Genomic DNA, 20500 nt, shown 5'->3' with positions numbered 1-20500 from the left:
ATGGAGGGAATTGTGAAGCTGCGCTGATGGGCGGTGACCCTGGGGTGCACCGGGTCTGAGGCATCCTCGGGATGAGGGTCCCCACAGACCCTGCCAGGAGGGAGGACAGAGCATGTCGGGGCCATGGAACATGGAGGGAATTGTGAAGCTGCACTGATGGGCGGTGACCCTGGGGTGCACCGGGTCTGAGGCATCCTCGGGATGAGGGTCCCCACAGACCCTGCCAGGAGGGGGGACAGAGCATGTCGGGGCAGTGGAACATGGAGGGAATTGTGAAGCTGCGCTGATGGGCGGTGACCCTGGGGTGCACCGGGTCTGAGGCATCCTCGGGATGAGGGTCCCCACAGACCCTGCCAGGAGGGAGGACAGAGCATGTCGGGGCCATGGAACATGGAGGGAATTGTGAAGCTGCACTGATGGGCGGTGACCCTGGGGTGCACCGGGTCTGAGGCATCCTCGGGATGAGGGTCCCCACAGACCCTGCCAGGAGGGAGGACAGAGCATGTCGGGGCAGTGGAACATGGAGGGAATTGTGAAGCTGCGCTGATGGGCGGTGACCCTGGGGTGCACCGGGTCTGAGGCATCCACGGGATGAGGGTCCCCACAGACCCTGCCAGGAGGGAGGACAGAGCATGTCGGGGCAGTGGATCATAGAGGGAATTGTGAAGCTGCGCTGATGGGCGGTGACCCTGGGGTGCACCGGGTCTGAGGCATCCTCGGGATGAGGGTCCCCACAGGCCCTGCCAGGAGGGAGGACAGAGCATGTCGGGGCAGTGGAACATGGAGGGAATTGTGAAGCTGCACTGATGGGCGGTGACCCTGGGGTGCACCGGGTCTGAGGCATCCTCGGGATGAGGGTCCCCACAGACCCTGCCAGGAGGGAGGACAGAGCATGTCGGGGCAGTGGAACATGGAGGGAATTGTGAAGCTGCACTGATGGGCTGTGACCCTGGGGTGCACCGGGTCTGAGGCATCCTCGGGATGAGGGTCCCCACAGACCCTGCCAGGAGGGAGGACAGAGCATGTCGGGGCCATGGAACATGGAGGGAATTGTGAAGCGGCACTGATGGGCGGTGACCCTGGGGTGCACCGGGTCTGAGGCATCCTCGGGATGAGGGTCCCCACAGACCCTGCCAGGAGGGAGGACAGAGCATGTCGGGGCCATGGAACATGGAGGGAATTGTGAAGCTGCACTGATGGGCGGTGACCCTGGGGTGCACCGGGTCTGAGGCATCCTCGGGATGAGGGTCCCCACAGACCCTGCCAGGAGGGGGGACAGAGCATGTCGGGGCAGTGGAACATGGAGGGAATTGTGAAGCTGCGCTGATGGGCGGTGACCCTGGGGTGCACCGGGTCTGAGGCATCCTCGGGATGAGGGTCCCCACAGACCCTGCCAGGAGGGAGGACAGAGCATGTCGGGGCCATGGAACATGGAGGGAATTGTGAAGCTGCACTGATGGGCGGTGACCCTGGGGTGCACCGGGTCTGAGGCATCCTCGGGATGAGGGTCCCCACAGACCCTGCCAGGAGGGGGGACAGAGCATGTCGGGGCAGTGGAACATGGAGGGAATTGTGAAGCTGCGCTGATGGGCGGTGACCCTGGGGTGCACCGGGTCTGAGGCATCCTCGGGATGAGGGTCCCCACAGACCCTGCCAGGAGGGAGGACAGAGCATGTCGGGGCCATGGAACATGGAGGGAATTGTGAAGCTGCACTGATGGGCGGTGACCCTGGGGTGCACCGGGTCTGAGGCATCCTCGGGATGAGGGTCCCCACAGACCCTGCCAGGAGGGGGGACAGAGCATGTCGGGGCCATGGAACATGGAGGGAATTGTGAAGCTGCACTGATGGGCGGTGACCCTGGGGTGCACCGGGTCTGAGGCATCCTCGGGATGAGGGTCCCCACAGACCCTGCCAGGAGGGAGGACAGAGCATGTCGGGGCCATGGAACATGGAGGGAATTGTGAAGCTGCACTGATGGGCGGTGACCCTCTCCCTTCATCCTGACAGAAGCAGTTTCCGGACATGTTTCCCTGCGTCCCTGTGAGCGTCTTGTGCAAATAGTGTCACTGATTGCACTTATAGACGGTCTCATCCGCATCTGTCTTGTGGCGTTGCAGGGAAGATTATTTTATAGATAAACTTTTTATCTAATTCCATTGCATAAGTTGCCCGATTTTGCCCAAGATGTCTTTATATTTTACATCTGTAGTCTGATCTCTGTCTGCAAGGTTCATGGTAACCCCAGTGTTCCCCGCGCGAGTATTGAGGAAGTGTCTTTTGTAAAAACCGCACGCGCTCAGCAGAGTTTGTCTGTTTCCGGTGATCTCGTGAAGAGAGGGGGGCACTGAAGCCAGCACTGAGGTCCGGACAGAACTGACGAGTGTGGATGAAGGATGGCCGCGGCGCTCACTCCTTCGCTGCTGCTGCTTCTCCTGCACTCCCTCACTGCGGATCAGGACCTCGAGGGGCCCGGCCCTGCAGACTTCGAAGGTAGGCTCCCCCTTGCAGTTTCCCTTACCCGAACAGGTACCCCCACCTGTAAGATGCGCTAATGGCACAGGAGAAACCGGATGAACTCAATTGAGAATGGCAATTAGTGTTAAAATGAGTATATTCACAAACGACTCCTCCTTAGATACACCCGCCCCCACCCACCCTCCCAGGTCTCAAGGCCAGAACATAACTTGATCATAATTACTGCTTGGTCCCGCTATGCGAATGATAGCTCAGTGCACCCCATAGTCTGTGATTCAATCGTGGGCTATAAATAATCTGAACCCCCCCCCTGCTCTTCCAAATTGTAGCGCCTAACGCCCCAGGCTGACGCACAACAGAACTGCACGAGGGCGGCCGGTGGGGCACATTCTCACAGACGCAGATAAGCAGAAATTCATTTGGAACCTGGGAATCTATTCAATGTCATAATGTCCCGGATGTACAAAGTGAACGCATTGGTCCTTGGTCGTGTCATAGCTCAGAAAAGCATAGCAAAGACCATCAGGCCTCAAGCCCGAGACCCAGGGCGAGGTAACTGTGCGGTCTGTCATGGTATACATTTGAAAAAGTCACTAACCTACTCCAGACTACACCAGCCACAACAATCCTCGGTACCTGCCAGTCCAAGCCCTCCAGTGACATGGCATCTTCATCTGAACCACCTAGGAGACTCTCTTCCTCCGCCCAGAAAGTGTCCAACGTTCTCTCACATCCCTCTGAGGCCCAGACAAGCTGCCCACACTGGGGGATTACAGTGGCATGAAGGGCATGGGCGAGTCACACAATGCTCACAGCATGGGTAGTCTGCCAGCAGAAGATGCTGCTTAGAAAGAGGAATGGAGGGACACTCTTGGGCCCCAGAAAGAGGTATGGAGGTAAACTCTTGGGACCCACACACATCATGGGACACCCCTCGATTCCTTCCAAAGTGAGCTCAGTGCACAGATAGGTACTTTCTGCTCGATTCCTTCCAAAGTGAGCTCAGTGCACAGATAGGTACTTTGTGGCAAAGGCCACATTGTGGAAACCTACACATGGGCACTCTATGCCCTGCACTGCGGGTGGGGGGGGTCTGCTGGTCCCCATAGGGTTGTTTATAATATAGGACTGCACCCATTCTAACTGAGGCCTCGTACTCATCCTCAAGCATCACAGAGACACCAAACAGAAGACATGAAGCGATAGTATACCTGTCGCGCCATGAGTCTGGGGCACAGTTTTTACAGTTGTGCAAACCATGAATCCCCTCTTTTGCTAAAGTGGTCACCAGACATCTTGGTGTTAACCTAAAGTGGACTACTATCTTAGTACCATATCTACCACCTGTTAACCAACCCATGGGACTCTGAGAAGACCCAAAAGACTCCAATGTGGATGATACCTTTGAAGAGAGTTCCGCTTCTCAGTTACGCCATTGGGACGAACCGTCACCCAGACGAGCTGAAGGGCTCCAATGCCACTTGGCCTCCGATGTGTTTCCTCTTCTCAGGTATTGTGGGCAGAGTAGAAGTGAAGAGCCCATCTGTACTAAGTCTTTGGTTCCTGCCTTTGATAACATGATTGGTAGGGTCACTGCCCACTCATTCTCTTTATATGGCCATAGGCTTGCCCACACGTCCAGGCGACCAGTCCATGCCTACATCCTTTTGGATTGTGCAGAGCTCTGGGCTCCAACCTCCCAGTTCCATGCCCTGGTGTCAAGGCTCTCACCCACAAGAGGTGTTCTAAGCTTCCAGTTAGGGGAGTGGCGGGGTCAGGGTGCACACGTTGTCACCCTATTTATTAGTGGGTTTGATTTAGAAAAGCCCCAACAGCAGCTCAGCCGCCTGCTTCAGATCTCATAAAGGAAGAGGAAGGGAAACTGGCAAGGGGGCTCTATGTTTTTCTTTGCCTAATCCCGTACATTAACCGTCCACAACCCAACTTCCTCTCTTCCTCCGCGACTTAATGCTTGTCTGTGACCATATACAGCGCTCTGCTGCCGTTTGGCTGGTTTAGTGCTCTATAAATGCCTTATACATACATACATACATACATACATACATACATACATACATACATACATACATACATACATACATACATACATACATACATACATACAGTTGGATCATTGTGCACTATTGGGGCATTCCTGCTTGTTGGTAGGAGCTCAGTAATGGAGACATTATTCTGCAGTGCAACAAATCATTGATAAAATTACATTTATCAGCAATGACTGCACCATCATTATCTGGAAGGCAAACGATGCCTTCACCTCAGTCAGTTTATCAAATTAGATTTATTTTATTGTTTAGTTTGTCATTTAAATCAGTGCACATCCAGCCAAAGAGAACGTGAGATTGAAAAATCCCATCAAATGACTATGGATACTACCAATGGAGGTGATTAGCGCGTGTCTTGGCATGATTGGCACAGTCCATTGGTGCAATGGAACAGGGTGCATTTCTAACTAGGACGTAGGCATGCTCAATCTGCCTGACCATTTGCAGCCCAAAGAGGCAGAAGAGAATAGTGCTCTGACATGGTCTAGTGTTCATTTTCTGTAGCATCCCAACATCAGCAGATGTGCCCTAATCACAAGGATGCATTGTATCAAGCATATTAACAAGCACTGGCAAAGACAATATATCTGGATGTAATGTGACAACACATGCAGAAATGGCATATTGTTTTTTCCAGTGCTTCGTGGTGTTGGTGGTAGCAGTTTAGGTAATGTTGATAGTGTGATAATAGTTGCTGTGTTAGTAGCTGTGTTAATGGTTTTATACAGATGTTAGTGCTGTTTGTGGTGGTACTGGGTTTATTAGTGTTAGTGATATTGCTGGTGTCGGTCTTGTTGTTGCAGGTATTAGAGGTGGTAGTATCAGAAGTAGTGGAAGAGGTATTTACGGGTGGCATCGGTGGTGGTGGTGGTGTGAATGATACTGATGGTGGTGGTGTGGTGATGGTAGTATTTGTGGTGGTATTAGTTTTCTTGTGGTTGTATTGAATGTATTGGTAGTGATGTTGTGGTACTCACTGTGATTTTGTGGTGATGGTGTTATTGATTATATTGGTGTTGTCTGGTGATGGTGGTATTGGTGATGGTGATGTCAGTCTTTTTGTAGGTGGTGCAAAGAGTACTGTGGTCTAGGTATTTGTAGTGGTGGTTATGTGTGATATTGGTGCTGTTGTTGGTGGTAGTCTTTGCTGCTTTATTTTTGTCTTATGAAAGCCCACATATATACATGTACATAACCTCCTAACTGAGCAGGATGGCTGACCACGGGGCGGTCTTTGATGTGATGAACAAAAAGCTATTAGAATGTCATGTTAGGGTCAGGCTCCCACATGAGGCACGACAATGCATAACAAATGTCAACTGCAGTAAAACAAATTGCTCTCTCAATAACATTCCTGTATGGGATAAGAATAGAATGTGGCAAAAATATGACCATTGGGTATATGTTATGCAACCACTTCATAAAGGGCAAAATGACAACACCAAACAGCAAATAGTATGGTGTGAGAAAGAAATACTTCCCCAAGCTGAGCTAAGATTTCACTGACAATGTCTAATGCCAGTGCCTCAATGTAACTGACCCAAATATGCCACTGCTTGATGGGAGCTGACCCAAAGACCACTCTATGTATATTGTAAGTAATATGTCTTGCAGGAGGCCGCATTTACAATCCAGACATGAAAATCGCATGTTCTCCAGGGAACTTTGAATAAAGGAAATTGGGCTGACAATGCTATGTTAATCTATTATGGTAACAGGGTTTTGTTCTCCGTCATTCAGTCTCCAGTCCAGGAGTACTACTGCAGGTTCATTTCTATTTCGGAGTAAATCACAGAAGTTTATGCTGGTGGGAAAACCAGCACAGTTCCATTTGCGCCATTTGTTCTGCATGTGTGATATAAAATTGTGAAACCTGATTTTGGTCTAGGCCATATTAAAGAAAGTAGAATAACTCTAGAGTTTCTTAGGGAGACGCGACCCACTGCACACCTTGCTGATAGCAAGAGCTGTTGTTATCAGTGGAGGCTTGTAGGTAGTCTTCCCTGTGAAGGGCAAAAATTGCGCTATAGTAGTGGCATTCGTCTGGGACTCGGCTTTATCTATATTGGGCGAGATGCAGCATCTTCGAAGTGCGCTTGCAGTAAGTGAGACTGCCATTGGCAAAATCTTGTGCGATAATCTTGGTGAATGGCATCTCCTGACATAAGTTCAGGAGTGTCTGACATAGATTATGTGCTTCAAGATGTGCATCCCAGGCGTTTCCATATCAACATATGAGGTGAAACGACGTCAATTCAGACGACTATTTTGGCGATATGTCTATATTTGTTCCTATTTTACCACGTCTTGGTGAGAAGTAGACACTTGTCCCAGACTAATGTTGCATCAGGTGTTATAACTATGTCATTAGCCGAATGACTTGATGCTTTCACAGTTCTTTGAAAGATAAGGTCAGAGGACATCTGTGCCAATGGCACACATGACAATGATTCAGCATTTATTGGGAAAAGATGGCGACTTACAGTATCCAAGATGGATTCGGAGCCTACTCAGAGTCGGACATTAGGACTGTGTGAATGTGTCGTCATAGGAGCTTATCTAATATATATGATTAGGCTATCATGTAGGAAACCCATGCTCTCAATATCTAAGACATGCCATATCTAAAATATATTGCATGATCTATAAATCATACAATATCAAATGTGAATAAGGAATCAAGAACATGCTTATATTACACGCGACGAGCAAAGCATGAATATTGTGTACCTGTCCATTGTTTCAAGCAATTGATATGCGTCCTTATATAACGCAATCTATCTAAAGTGTGTATGCATGTTGGCAATTAAACACACCAGTGATATCAAATTGGCCAGATTAAACATATGTGGCATAAAAAGAAAAAATGAAAAGAAAGTCGTGTTTGCAAGTATTCTCACAGCTTAAAATTAGGGTTCCCAGTTTTATGGTATTTCTTTTTTTAACATTTCCATCTGTATTTATCTGTATTTATTCTTTGGCCATTTTATTGGTATTTATTCATATTTATTTTATGTTTTGAGAATAAATGGAGTCGTAAAATGGAATATTTTCACATTTATATAACTGATAAACATGCACTCGTACTTTGATGCCTGTCGCATTTTAGCAAATTAAGCAGCCAAATATAACAAAACTCTACACCAACAGGTAGCTTTAAATTCAAATATATGTTAACATATGCCTGTATTTAAGGGAATTTGATCTTTTGTTTAATTCCCCAATGCTATCTATCTGCTTAACAGTTGATCTGGAACTCATGAAGGACAACAAGGAGAGTCACTTACAAGAAGCACAATTTTCTGTATTTTACAGCTATTAAAAACAAATACAGACAGGAAATAGATTGTTTCCTGTCTGTATGTATCAGTAAAAATGTAAAACCTGAAGCCTTATTCATAATTTATGGTTACTATGGCATCTAGGGTGAATATATGTTGTTGGTTGACTCACATGTTGATTTCAGGCCATATCAGAGAACTATAAAAATGGTCGAATTTTCACATTCGCCAAAAGATTTGATGAATAAGACCTAGAGCAGGAATCAAAGATTTGAATGATAAGAGATTGGACACCCATGTGTCAGCAAGTGAGTCTGATCTCTCAAGAATTGCTAGTAAAAATAGTGAGGCTAGGAGTGAATCAGCCTCAACTTCAGTACAGGTTGACAACAATGCTTCAGGTTCGTCCTCTTTTTTATCCGAGTTGGAGAGATACAGAAAGGGAACCAGATTAGATTTCAATAAGAAAAGAACTAGGCAGGGGGGAGAAAGAGCAGACTTGGAAGAGAGCAAAAGAGTGACGAGATCTGTATCACGCATACAAAAGAACTAATGGCGGGGGGAGCGTATAACCTAATGACATGCAAATATCTACAAATACTATTGTGACCAATGTAAATGATGATGTGTCCATTGTTAATCTGTCTCAACAAATGTTAACCGACTCTGAGATTAATGTACTAAAGAAGGGACTTGGCTTCTGTCCAGTATCCAGACCAAACTTTACGCAAATACATATAGATCTTTTTTAATTTGTGCGGAGGCTCACATTAAAAAAAATATTTGACAACCAAAACAAATTGTGTCCAGTACCTATCTATACAGTTGACAAGAGTGGACAAACCATTCAGGATATCCAAAACGTACAAATGTTATTGTCTCTTGATGATAGTTTAGATTCGGTACCCAGTATTGGGGAAATTCTCCAAGATCTAGAAATAGAAAGTGATTTACACACAGACAGTGGGTTAAAAACCAAATCCGCATTTATACCTATACTATCACCTAATAATATGATTGACTGTTTTTATAAAGCAGTCACTACTAATCTTTACTAATTGGAGGACAGATTACCACATGTCCGTGGTAGAGTCAAGGACAATCTGACCAAGGAAGAAAGGACTGCCCTCTTTCAACTGACGAAATACTCTATCTAGCTATTAAAGAGGCGGACAAAGGGGGCAACATTGTCCTAATGGACAATGAATACTATATTAGAGAAATTGATAGTCAACTATTAGATAAGGATTCCTATACTAATATCTCCCACAATCCTATGCAAGAAGTCAACAAACTAATAGATAAAACACTGCGATACTGGTATAATTTGGGTTTACTTTCAGACATCGAATATAAGTATATGTTTAATCCTACACCCAGAGCAGCATGCATATATACCCTTCCCAAGATTCATAAAAACCTAACAACCCCGCCTGGTAGACCTATCATCTCGGGGATAGGGGTCCCATCGAGTGTATTTCAGAATGTATTGACATCTTTTTGCAACCCATTGTACGTAATTTACCAGCATTTATAGATGATACCAAAAACTTACTAAACAAACTAGAACATTTTGTTTGGATGGAGGAATTTATCTTTGTCACACTTGACGTGAGTGCATTATATACTAGCATTCCGCTAGACAAAGGCATGGAAGCTCTTACCTATTTTTTATCCAAACGTGATGCAACATTGTGCGAACATACAAAGATGGTTATTGAGCTCACAAGATTGGCCCAGGAGAATAACTTTTTTAAACACAATGAAACCAAGTACAGACAACATTCAAGAGTAGCCATGGGTGCAAAGTTTTCTCCATCATTCGCAAACATCTATATGGGCTCCTATAAGGAACAACACATTTGGAGATCTTGCCCATCCGTTTTGACCAATCATATAGTCTACTGAGGTCGATTTATCAACGATATCCTGATTATTTGGGGTGGGGATGCCAAGACCTTAGATGATTTTATTGCATATTTGAACATAGATGAATACAACTTGAGGTTCACACACAATATTAATAAAGACCATATTGATTTCCTGGACATTACACTCTTTGTTGATAATGGTATATTGGAGTCAAAAAATTTTTTGCAAGAAAACCGCATGTAACTCTGTATTACATGCGAGAAGCTCACATCCCGCATCTCAAATTCGGGCAACACGCTTCGGCGAGATGTCTCGCCTTAGTAGGAATTGTAGCAATGACCACATTTTCCAACAAGAGGTGGGAAATCTGAAAAAACGTTTGATCATAAGACTTTGGATAAAGCACATACTAGAATTACCAGTACAAAACGTACAGGGCTTCTTAAATCCAAAACTAATAAGAAAAAGAGGTCAGAGAGGAAGTAAATTGCATTCATTCCACAGTTTAATTCACACAGTAACAATATATTTAAGACAATTCATAGACACTGGCATTTGTTGAAGCTGGATCATGACTTGGATCCCTATTTGACAAAAAAAAACAAAGATCACATATGTAAGATGCAGGACTTTGAGGAACATCTTGAGTCCTTCTAGTGTGGGTCATATCAGGAATGACGGAGCACATACTTGGTTACCTGTCAAACCTAAAGGTTTTTTTTACAAATGTTCAATGTGCAATGTATGCCAATTTGCTGAAAACAAGATCACAACATAATGCATTTCATCAATTGTAATACCAAATATGTTGTATATTGTATTGTTTGTCAATGCAACTTGATTTATGTGGAGAGTACGATCAAACCACTGAAAAAGCGGATCCAGGAACACATTAGATCAATTCGCAATAACAATGCTAATTATCCACTGGCAGTACACTATAATACTGTTTATAAAACCTCTGAAATCTTACGTCTTAGATTTCATGGTATAGCCATAGAGGAAGAGGATCCCCGCGGAGGTGATAAAACCTCTGCTCTTAGGAAACTTGAATCAAAGTGGCTAATTAAATTGAGATCAGTTGACCAGTGGTTAAATACAGGCATGTATTTTTATGTGACTGACTCTATTCTGAGAATGTAACATCCCTGCCTCGACTTGTTAAATGTATGGGTTTTACACATATGGTCAAACCATAGTAATTGTTCTTTTCTGTGTACCCAATTATTATGTCATTATCTCTATTGATCTTGAATTACTGATGTTATGTAAGAAATTTACCCAAGTGTATTCTAATTCGTTTTTAAAGATACATATGCTATACCGCTGGACGGTCCTTTTGATGGTACATATTACATACTATGGGACGGTTACTTGATGGCATATTATTGTAGATATCTAACAAGGGGGGTTATGTGTGTTCTCTCCTTGATACCCTATGGAACTATGTAATATCCATTTGAAAATGTCGTTTGTATTGTCCTATATTGAGTTATTCTTAAGCATACTGATTATACTCTCCTTTTATCTATTCATGTTTTTCCTCTCTTTTATTTTATATGTATTAGACACTCACCTTTCTGTATTCTGAGACTAGGGGTGGATTTGACTTTTTTGTTTTGGGATCATATACCCCATTTACTTATTGATTTTCTTTTGTTATTTTAGCATTAGTGTGATTTATAATTGGACGTGTACGTTTGGGTCACATATCCCCACGGACGGTACCTTTCTATTCTAGTTTGCAATACTTCTGTAAATATTTGTTTAGTCTATTTGACATCAATCAGAGACAAATATCTTGTCATATTAATACCAGTAACGTAATTGTTTCACACAGACGCTTTTTATTTTAGGAGTTAACTAGATCTATCACCGTTTCCACAATTACATAAGTTCTTCACTCTCGCTATTTTGCAAGCTTTAAGATGGCGGCTATTATCATTTAAGGTGAATTGTTTTCCCGACTTGGTCTATATGGTAGTCATGTGCTCCTCGGATCATGTGACATGCAAGCGTTTATTTTAAAATTCAAGATGGCCACGGTAGCTTTACTCGTCCACATTACGAGCGTGCACACGCGCGGTTGGTGTGAAGTCTACTTCACATATAAGGTGAGGCGCTGTAGGTGCACTGTCGAGATTCGTTATTATTTTCATATATTCTGTTTCGATAGTAATTTAGGTAATTTCTTTACATGCAGGTTACTGACGTATCATGGTCAGGCCTTTTTGTTGTTTTTTACGACTCGACTATTGCGTGTTTTTCTAAGCGACCTTACAGATTCCTGATTCAAGAGGAACACTACTGTTGTTGAGATAATCCATCTTGTACTAGCGGCTATATTTAGTGGTGAGTAATTGTTTATCCTGTTGACTTAGTTTCTAGGTGTTTAGCAGGCTTGTTTTATTTTTTTATTTTATTTTTATTCGATGTTGCAGGATCCTTTTGCAGCAGGACACGATCGATACTATATTTTTTTTCACCTCAGTGGATTTATTGGGGTGAGTGTTATCATTTGGCTTCACCGGATAGTTAGATTTCCTTAAGGATACAACTGAATTTTCCGATACTATATAGATCCATATCAAATGTGTGCTTATTATATTTGATGCATACTCATTAGATATAGCACATAGCAAGTTATGTAAATAGAACATTTTATTTATGCCAACTATGGGACACATATGACTGAGTATTGCTAATGCACTATGCTTCTTTCTCCATGCTTCTCTGTCCTTGTAAATAGACTACAAGGACCTTGGTTTGGGACGGAGTAGGAGTGCATGTTAAAGAATCTTTATGAACATCGTATTATGGTGTCTAGTTGAATTCAATTTTAAACTCAGAATATCCTGTCTCTCTTTACAGAACATATAGCTATGTTTTTATCAAATTTGTGAGGATTACGTAATTAGGAAGGCATTATATTCTGCATAGTCCCTTCCTTTATGTTTTCCCTGCACCAATGGTTATGGTTCTAAACTTTTTCTATTTCAGTCTTTTGACTACTCTATTGGTGACTAGAGGTTTCTGATGCACATTTGTATTGCTTCGTTTTTCGTGTTGTTGTTATAATTACGTTCCTTTTACTGTGTGTATATTTCCTTCCTCCTTCTGATACACTTTACTTCCTTTGGAACCTTCCTGCCTTCTCCCCTTCTCCCCCCCCCCCTCCTCCCTTCCGCTGTTTGTATATCCCTACTGTTGGCCGAGAGTCTACCTTAGAATGTTGGTGAGAGAACCTTCTCTGGCAGAGCAGCTGCTGGATGTGAACTGTGGAGGTGGAATAAAGATGTTCTTACCTGTACCAGCATCCTCATCATCTTTGTAACACTGGCGACGAAAACAGTTGTCTTTTCCTTTTTTTAGTCCTTGACACTAATCTTCACAACAACATCTTGACATTATTGTTCGGATATGTTTTATTATGTAACAGCATTGTCAGATTACCAGGTTCTTTTGTCTTATCTTATATGACTGTAACTCTATTTGAGAGATGTTGTTGTTTTAGGGACTGTACTAGTGTTTGTATTAATTAGCTATATGGTTGTGTCATATATTGAGGTTATTGATTGTAAAAATTTCTATCTTTCCAGCCTTGAGAAAGTCTGAGTACGAAACACGTGTTGGCTGCATTATTTGCTGGGAATATCTTCGAAATCAATAAAAATAATTTTTCCACGTAAGGTGTTCATGGACTACCTTTTATGCCCTGCACAGTACTGGATTGGTTATACTCGCCTCATGACTATATGGATGGATTAATTTAGACTGTGATGAACATATGTCCACTATATCTGTTTTGGATTTGATTAAACTTAGAAGGGTGTGCTGCAATAGCTTTTTCTTGGACATATCAGAGGACATGTCGACATCCTCCGGTTCACATGTAGCATAAGTATGGTTATTATAGTGTCTTGGTAATGGACGTTTATGTTCGGGAGTCCAGACATTTGAAGGACCAGCAATTGGTTGCTCGTCTGAGGCACTCCATGATGATTGCGTCTCCTCTTTGGGCGGCTCAAAAAACAACAGTGAATCAAGCCACTCATTAGAGCTGTGTTGAAAAGTGAGACTGGTGATTGCTCTTTCATAGGTAGTTTCACTTGTATATCATCCATTTTGAAATGAGAAAAGGAGCACCCAGTGCTCGCTGAGTCCAGCTAGCCAAGCATATCCCATATAATGTGCTAGATTCTTTCTGCATCTTTATTCAGCTGGATTCTCGTACTCAATGTTGTTGATTTCCTTGTTGGAACAGAAGAAAGATGATGATGCCACAGCATGATTGGGAATCTTCCAAAAAGGCTGGAGAACAAAGAGTGGAAAAACAATAGAATCAGTCTAAATACTGCTATAAATTCAGTCATCAGAACAGATCCAATGTTCCTAAACAGATGCGCAACACCAGTCGTCAAAGACAAATTGAATATTGTTTGCACAATATTGCCAAAGTGTGTTAGAGATTGCGTGTAACAGCCTCTGAATTTCTGAAGCAGTTCCGGCTGTCTGCAGATTATAGGATTCAACCGCTGAAGTCAAAGGGACTTCCTTTTGTAATTGAACAGACAATAGTTTTTTTAGATTGCCAAAATGCATAGATTTCATATCTCAGTTAAAAAATAAAGTTTATTTAGACCTCAGGTCTTTAAACCACATAAACTCTTACAACAATAATAAAAAAAAAGTCTAAAACATTAAAACGTTTGTTTTCCTAAGCATTAAAAATCAAGGTTCCCATGTATTAACATTTATTTTTCTTAAAACTTAATTCCTAACAGTTTTTCTAGTAGAATTTTAAAACAGTAAAATTTCATTTTAAATCGCAATACTCATAGCTCCACTTAAACTTATAATCAAGCAGGGGACCTATTTACACCCTGCATATATTTCCCAATAGCTATCGCAGTATCTACGTTTTCCATATCAGCAAGAAGCTCCCATGCTTGTGTACGCGACCTTACATCATATTTTAAAAAGATCGGATGTAAAAACAGTTTACAGGGCTTAAAAAATTTTGGCAATCCAATAAAATGTGTAAAATATTACATTTCGTCCCTATCTTACACGTACATTTTCCATCTGGTTGCATCAAGCCTGATTTTATTAGACTATTTGTTAAGACCGGGTTAATACCAATTCTTATCCTAAAAACTTCCATTCTCAGCTATTGGTTCGGTAGTGTGTCTAGATAAGGGTAACTGATTTCTTTCTCCCAGCTATTACTCATAAACTTTACAGAGTCTTTCTTAATCAGGTACTCCCGGTCTACTGCTCTAGACAATTCCTTTCCCTGCAATTTAAGTACACTCTTTATTACATCGATTTGCAATGTCTGCGGATCCATTTTCACATTCAGCTGGTCACAAATGGTCTGGAGTTTACTTCTTGTAGCTTTGGCCTATTTTGACTCACTGAGCTGAATCTCCTTCATACACCATTGGGACACTTTTGTAACCTCCCCAGAACCCAAATGATTCCAGAATCTTAGTAGGCTTAATTGCACCTGGACATTCCACGCGGTCTGACCTAGTTCCAATCTAATTGCGTGGATCATTGAAGAACTAGGGAGGGACAATAGTGATTTTACGCATTTCCCTATGTCCTTATCTCAAGAGCTTTTACCATCTATGCAAAGGATTTCTGCACCATATTGGAGTTGCTAGGGGATCATTGCTTTGTAGGCCGTTAGCAATGGTCTATGGGACATATCACCATAGCTGCGATTGAATCTTTTCAGCCCACATACCACTAGTTGTGCTTTTAATTTCTGCGCCTCCAGATGCGTGGCCCACTTTAAGGAATTTGTAAACCATATTCTAAGGTATTTGTATTAATTTACAATATCTAATTTGGTTTGACCCAAATACCAATTGAACTTCATATTCCTCTTCCCAAAGCACAGAATTTTAGTTTTGTCCATGTTTACTGTAAGTCGTTTTGCCATACAATATGAGCTGAAGATGTTTAGCTTCCTTTGTAGACCCATCTCAGTTTGATCCAGTATTACTAGGTCATCGGCATACAGCAAGCAGGACAAATGCTTCTCATTCACTTTTGGGCTAGCACCTCTGGCAGACCCCAGGATAGAAGGCAGATCTGCTAGAAATATGGCAAAGAGAAGCGGGGCCAAAACGCAGCCTTGGCTAAGGCCATTATTTATCACTATTTCGGGTGTTAGGCCGCCTGATGTATCTTTAATTACCTGTGCCCAATTTTGGCTGTGCAACTTCTGAATTACCGACAGGAGATCCTCAGGAGCCTCGTAGTTTCTCAGGGTCTCCCACAAACACTCCCTATCCACCAAATCGAATGCTGCTCAAAAGTCCACGAAGCAGCAATACAGCTTTCCTTGCAGCTCCAAGGACTTTCGCGCCACTGCTCATAGGGCGAAGCAGTGATCAATAGTAGAATGTCCTTCCTTAAAGCCTCCCTGTTCCACTGGAACTATCGGCCGCCGCTCCACCCACTCCTTTAGTCTACCAAGGATTATTTTAGAGAATACCTTTTCTCCAATGTCCAACAAGTTGATTAATCTATATTTCCTTGGATCCTTTCTAGCACCCTTTTTATGTAGTGGTCTAATAATTTCCCCTCTCCAAGTTTTGGGGATATAACCTGAATCTAAAATAGCAATAAACATATGGGATAGGATGCCTGCCCCCCAATTTATTTGTGTTTTGATTATAATGGCGGGAAGATTATCGGGCCCTGCTGCACGAGATAAGATTAACTTCTTGATTATTTCTTTCACTTTTACTGCAGTAAAAGCTGTTTTTAGAGCTTCTACGGACCCTGTCCAATTAGGTTTTTCCTTATTTATTTCCGGTGCTCTACTCGCTTCATATAAATTGCCTAAATAATTTACCCATGCGGCCTCCACCACAACACAGCTCATGTTTCCAAGGGTCCTACCTGAGGCATCCTGTATCAACCTCCAGAAACCTTTTACATTTTTAGTTTCTATTGTCTCTAGCAGGTTTTCCCAACATTTTTCTTTAAAAATCCTTTTCTGCTTCCTCACTAGAGATTTATATTCTTTCTTGAAATTGGACAGATTTACTAGGTTTTCCTGGTCATAACTTATCCTCAGGCATCGCTCTATTTTCCGTATAGACCTTTTTTTATTCTGACAAGCTAAATTAAACCACCTGGATTGCCTTCCTTGCCTGGGTTGTTTGTTTACCTTAACCAGTTTCTTATTTTTTAAATACACTCTAAGGCATTGCCCAGCCTGTTCTATTTTACCCACATACCATACTACCCGCTGGCCTTCAACACTATCCACCTTTAAATTTTGTTGAAAACTTGCTAATTTCTCATCATATTCTTCCGTCAATTTAGTAGTCAGGCGCTTGGGGTATACCAGATTTCACGTGGGCTTGTTGGCCCCCTTAAACATTCGCAATACAAAGCATTATGATCACTATCCTTACGCTTAATTACCCGGAACCTTTTTACCATAGCATAGTTCCAGGCATGAATAAATATGTAATCTATAGGGCACTGTTGGTTGCCTACTCAAATGGTCTGTATGGCTGGGCGGTCTGGGTCCATCCTGCCATTTAAGCAAATTAATCCTTTAGATACCAAAAACTTCCCTAATGCTTCATCCTGATTAGTGGATGAGCATGTGGGGAATTTTGCTGGCCCTATATCATAAGAGCTCAACATTTCCTCAAACCATTGATGTATCTTTCCATAGTTTAATTTGTGGTTAAAATCGCCCATTACCACCATTGTATCATTTCCATACATTTGATTTAAACTAATTATATCTTGTTTAAAAAGCCCCATTTGAGTATCATATTATTTTTGGGATCCCCATTGAATATCACATTTATGAGAATTAGATGGACATCCTTCACTTCAGTTGCTAGTTGGGATAGCTTGCAAACCAACAGCCATTTACATAATGTACTTATTAGCGTAACCTCTTTCGCTATCCTAGTTGAGGTGAGAGTCATGATCCCCCGAGAGGGACGGCCACAATTTTTCTTTTTAGTGGCTGGTTTATGGATTTGAGCAAACCCTTCAACTACTGGGGTATTGCCGCATAGCCATGTTTCCTGCAAACAAATAATGTCAACGTACTGTGCTACGTGCTTTAAACTTTCCACTTTTGTTTGTCCTCCAAACCCATTTAAGTTCCACAAAATTATTCTCAAGCTATGCGGCAACTCAGTGTCCTAATCGATTTCACTGAGGCACCCTGACCCGTTCAAATCCCACGAGGATGTACTTAAGATACTATTGCCTGGGCTCCAATTGCCCCAATTTTTATTGGGCTCCAGATTCTCTACCGCTATGATAATATTTGCCCTTTCCCCGCGACTCCCAGCTATCAACCTCACCTCCCATTTCCCCAAACCTGCGTGGTATCTCAGGAAGTCACCATCTTGCTGTTTTTCCTCTTCGAATTCTACTTTAGGTATTATCCTTATGCCCTCTTTTAGCATCTCCTTCTCAGCTTTCTGAATTGCTGCCTTAACAAGCCCTGAGTAGACTTGGACCTTTGTGTATTCAGTGCCTTTGTTGTTGTTACTAAAGCCTACCTGTCTCAAATCCTTTGTACCAATTTCTTTCAAGCGTGGGCATTTTGCAAAGGAAAATAGAAGTTTGGAACGATTTAAAGAGGTGATCTTCCTTTGTTTTTTCCTCCCCATCTCTAATTCAATAGGTTTAAAATATATCCACATCTTATCGCTCGTATCTAATACTTTTGTGTCCCAATTTCCTCTTCCCGACCTTTCCTTCTTTCTAGATAGTGTATTGGTTTTTCTACCAATCCAATCGCTAAACTTCTTTGAGATTCTTTCCCTCTTAGTTTGTTTCCACAGGTTTTTAGACGTTTGTCCTCTGTACAGGTATTGCGAGTGCATTTTCGCGGGACCCTTTTCCCTTCAGCTTCTACTACTGCTAAATCAGATGGACTCTCTAGATGCCTTCTTTCCCTTTTATTATTTTGCGGGATTTCGTTCTCATACGCTTGTACTCGGGGCTGCATCACCTTACCCCTCTCTTTTTTGAAACCCTTCTTTCTCCCTTGTAATTCGGTTTGTCTTCTTGGATAATACCAACAGTTCATGAACTTTGGCCAAAAATATCGGCCATCTGACGACGTACACATCATGCTGATCACTCCCTTGCACAATGACCCCTGTGTTGCCTTCAGTACAGCCTTCTGTTGGGGCGTGTTGTACTGGTCTAACTATTGTTGGCATCTGTTAGACCTGACATCCTTGGCGTGGGTTTTTCCCCTATCTTTTGCCTCTGCTACATGGATTTTTGATGCTGTGCTGGATTTCGTTTTGCTGGTTTAGATGCTTTGGACACTCTGCCACTGCTAATCAGTGCCAGAGTGTAAGTGCTCCCTGTGTAAAATATCGTATTGATTGGATATACCTGATTGGCATATCTGTATCACCATGAAGTCCCTAGTAAAGTGCACTGTGTGTGCCAGGGCTGGTGATGACAGATGCTACTAGTGGGTCTGCAGCGCTGATTGCGCCACCCACCTGTGTAGCCCTAAAACAGTGTCTCAGGCCTGCCGCCGCAGGCCTGCCTGCAGTCCCCGGACTGCCATGTCCTCCTGGCCAGTGTCCACACTGACCGGGCATAACCCTTCCCTTTTCGTACACATCAGTCATCCCTATGGAAGGCCCAAGGTACCCCCCTGGGCAGGGTGCAGTGTATGTAGAAGGTAGAGCATGTACTAGTGCAGGTAACATGTTCTGGTAGTGAACACCGGCCATTTTGTGTGTTCACTACTGCAAGGTTATCTTGTTCCATAGGCTAACATGAGGGAGGCGAGTGCCAATGGTTATCCGCCTATCTTCTCATAAGAACAAGATAAGACATGAGTGTTTGGTATCCCTGAGCTCACCATTTAATAACCCCTCTCTTAGGAGAGGTTGTTTTTAAATCCTGAGTTTGAGAATAGTACTTTTTAGAGAGTAGCTGTTCTCTTGTCTGACCCTTCTGTGTGCCTGGGCGCGCTTGTGGATTGACTGTCTGGTTTGAGAGCGACAGGGGCTGGGGATCCCCCGGGAGGTTGGCTGAGTCAGCCCTCTGCTGAATGGCGACAATCGCAAGGAGAGTGGAGGGAGGAGATAGCACCTGGGATTGAATAGGGCTGTGCCTGCCTGCCACTCTGCTGGCTCTACCTCCTGCTGGGCGGCTGACGACCTTGCCCCTCGCTCTGAAAGAATGTAGAAGCCAGGAAAACAAAGTGCTCCAGCAACACCCAGAACTGGATCAGACCGGGCTCAGGACCCACTTGCACAAAGACTTCAAAGACTTCTAGGGGTATAAGTACAAGACCCCTGACAACAGATTCTTAGATTCGACCATCAAGAGGAACCTCTGCTGAAAGACGGACCGCTGAAGAACTAAAAGGAAGATTGCCATGCTGTGTGCTCTAAAGGCTGACCTGTTCTGGCGTACAACTGAAGCTAAGGAGAAGAAGGGGTCCTGCTGTGTGCTGACCCTATCCACTTGACCAAACAAGACTTTGCTGTGTGCTGTGTCTTCAACTGAATCTCCAAGGGCCTGAGAAGAGCTGGCCTCCTGTTTCGCAACCCAGGGATAGAAAGGTTGCCAAGAACTCAAGACTCTGCTGTGTCCCACCTGCGCTGCTGTGTGCCGCAGGGACTGTGGACTGTTCTACCAAGCTTCTCAACATCTGCCTGTGAGGTGGGCTGGCTGCTCTCTGTCTTGCTGGAGAGTACCGCACCGATCCGGGCCTGATACCGGTTGCCGCATCAAGAAGATCGACGTGCTCATCGGCACGTGCCTTGCC

The 20500-nt window shown here is 43.5% G+C and overlaps 1 protein-coding gene across 2 annotated transcripts in view; it reads left to right on the top strand.

Annotated features, from left to right (window-relative positions):
* Nucleotides 1–2313: 2313 nt before the first annotated feature.
* LOC146863792 (receptor-type tyrosine-protein phosphatase kappa-like) overlaps nt 2314–20500 on the top strand; it is a 1244093-nt gene continuing 1225906 nt past the window's right edge. For both annotated transcript variants that reach the window (XM_085628087.1, XM_085628078.1), the window contains exon 1: nt 2314–2492. In XM_085628087.1, coding sequence (XP_085484213.1) covers nt 2396–2492 — 97 coding nt within the window. In that variant the 5' untranslated portion in view covers nt 2314–2395. The remainder of the gene's footprint in view (nt 2493–20500) is intronic.

This window comes from Triturus cristatus, chromosome 2_1, assembly GCF_964204655.1.
Source record: "Triturus cristatus chromosome 2_1, aTriCri1.1, whole genome shotgun sequence".
Classification (NCBI taxonomy): Eukaryota; Metazoa; Chordata; class Amphibia; order Caudata; family Salamandridae; genus Triturus; species Triturus cristatus.
Note: the sequence above shows the minus strand (reverse complement) of the source record. Positions and strands in the feature narration are given on the sequence as shown.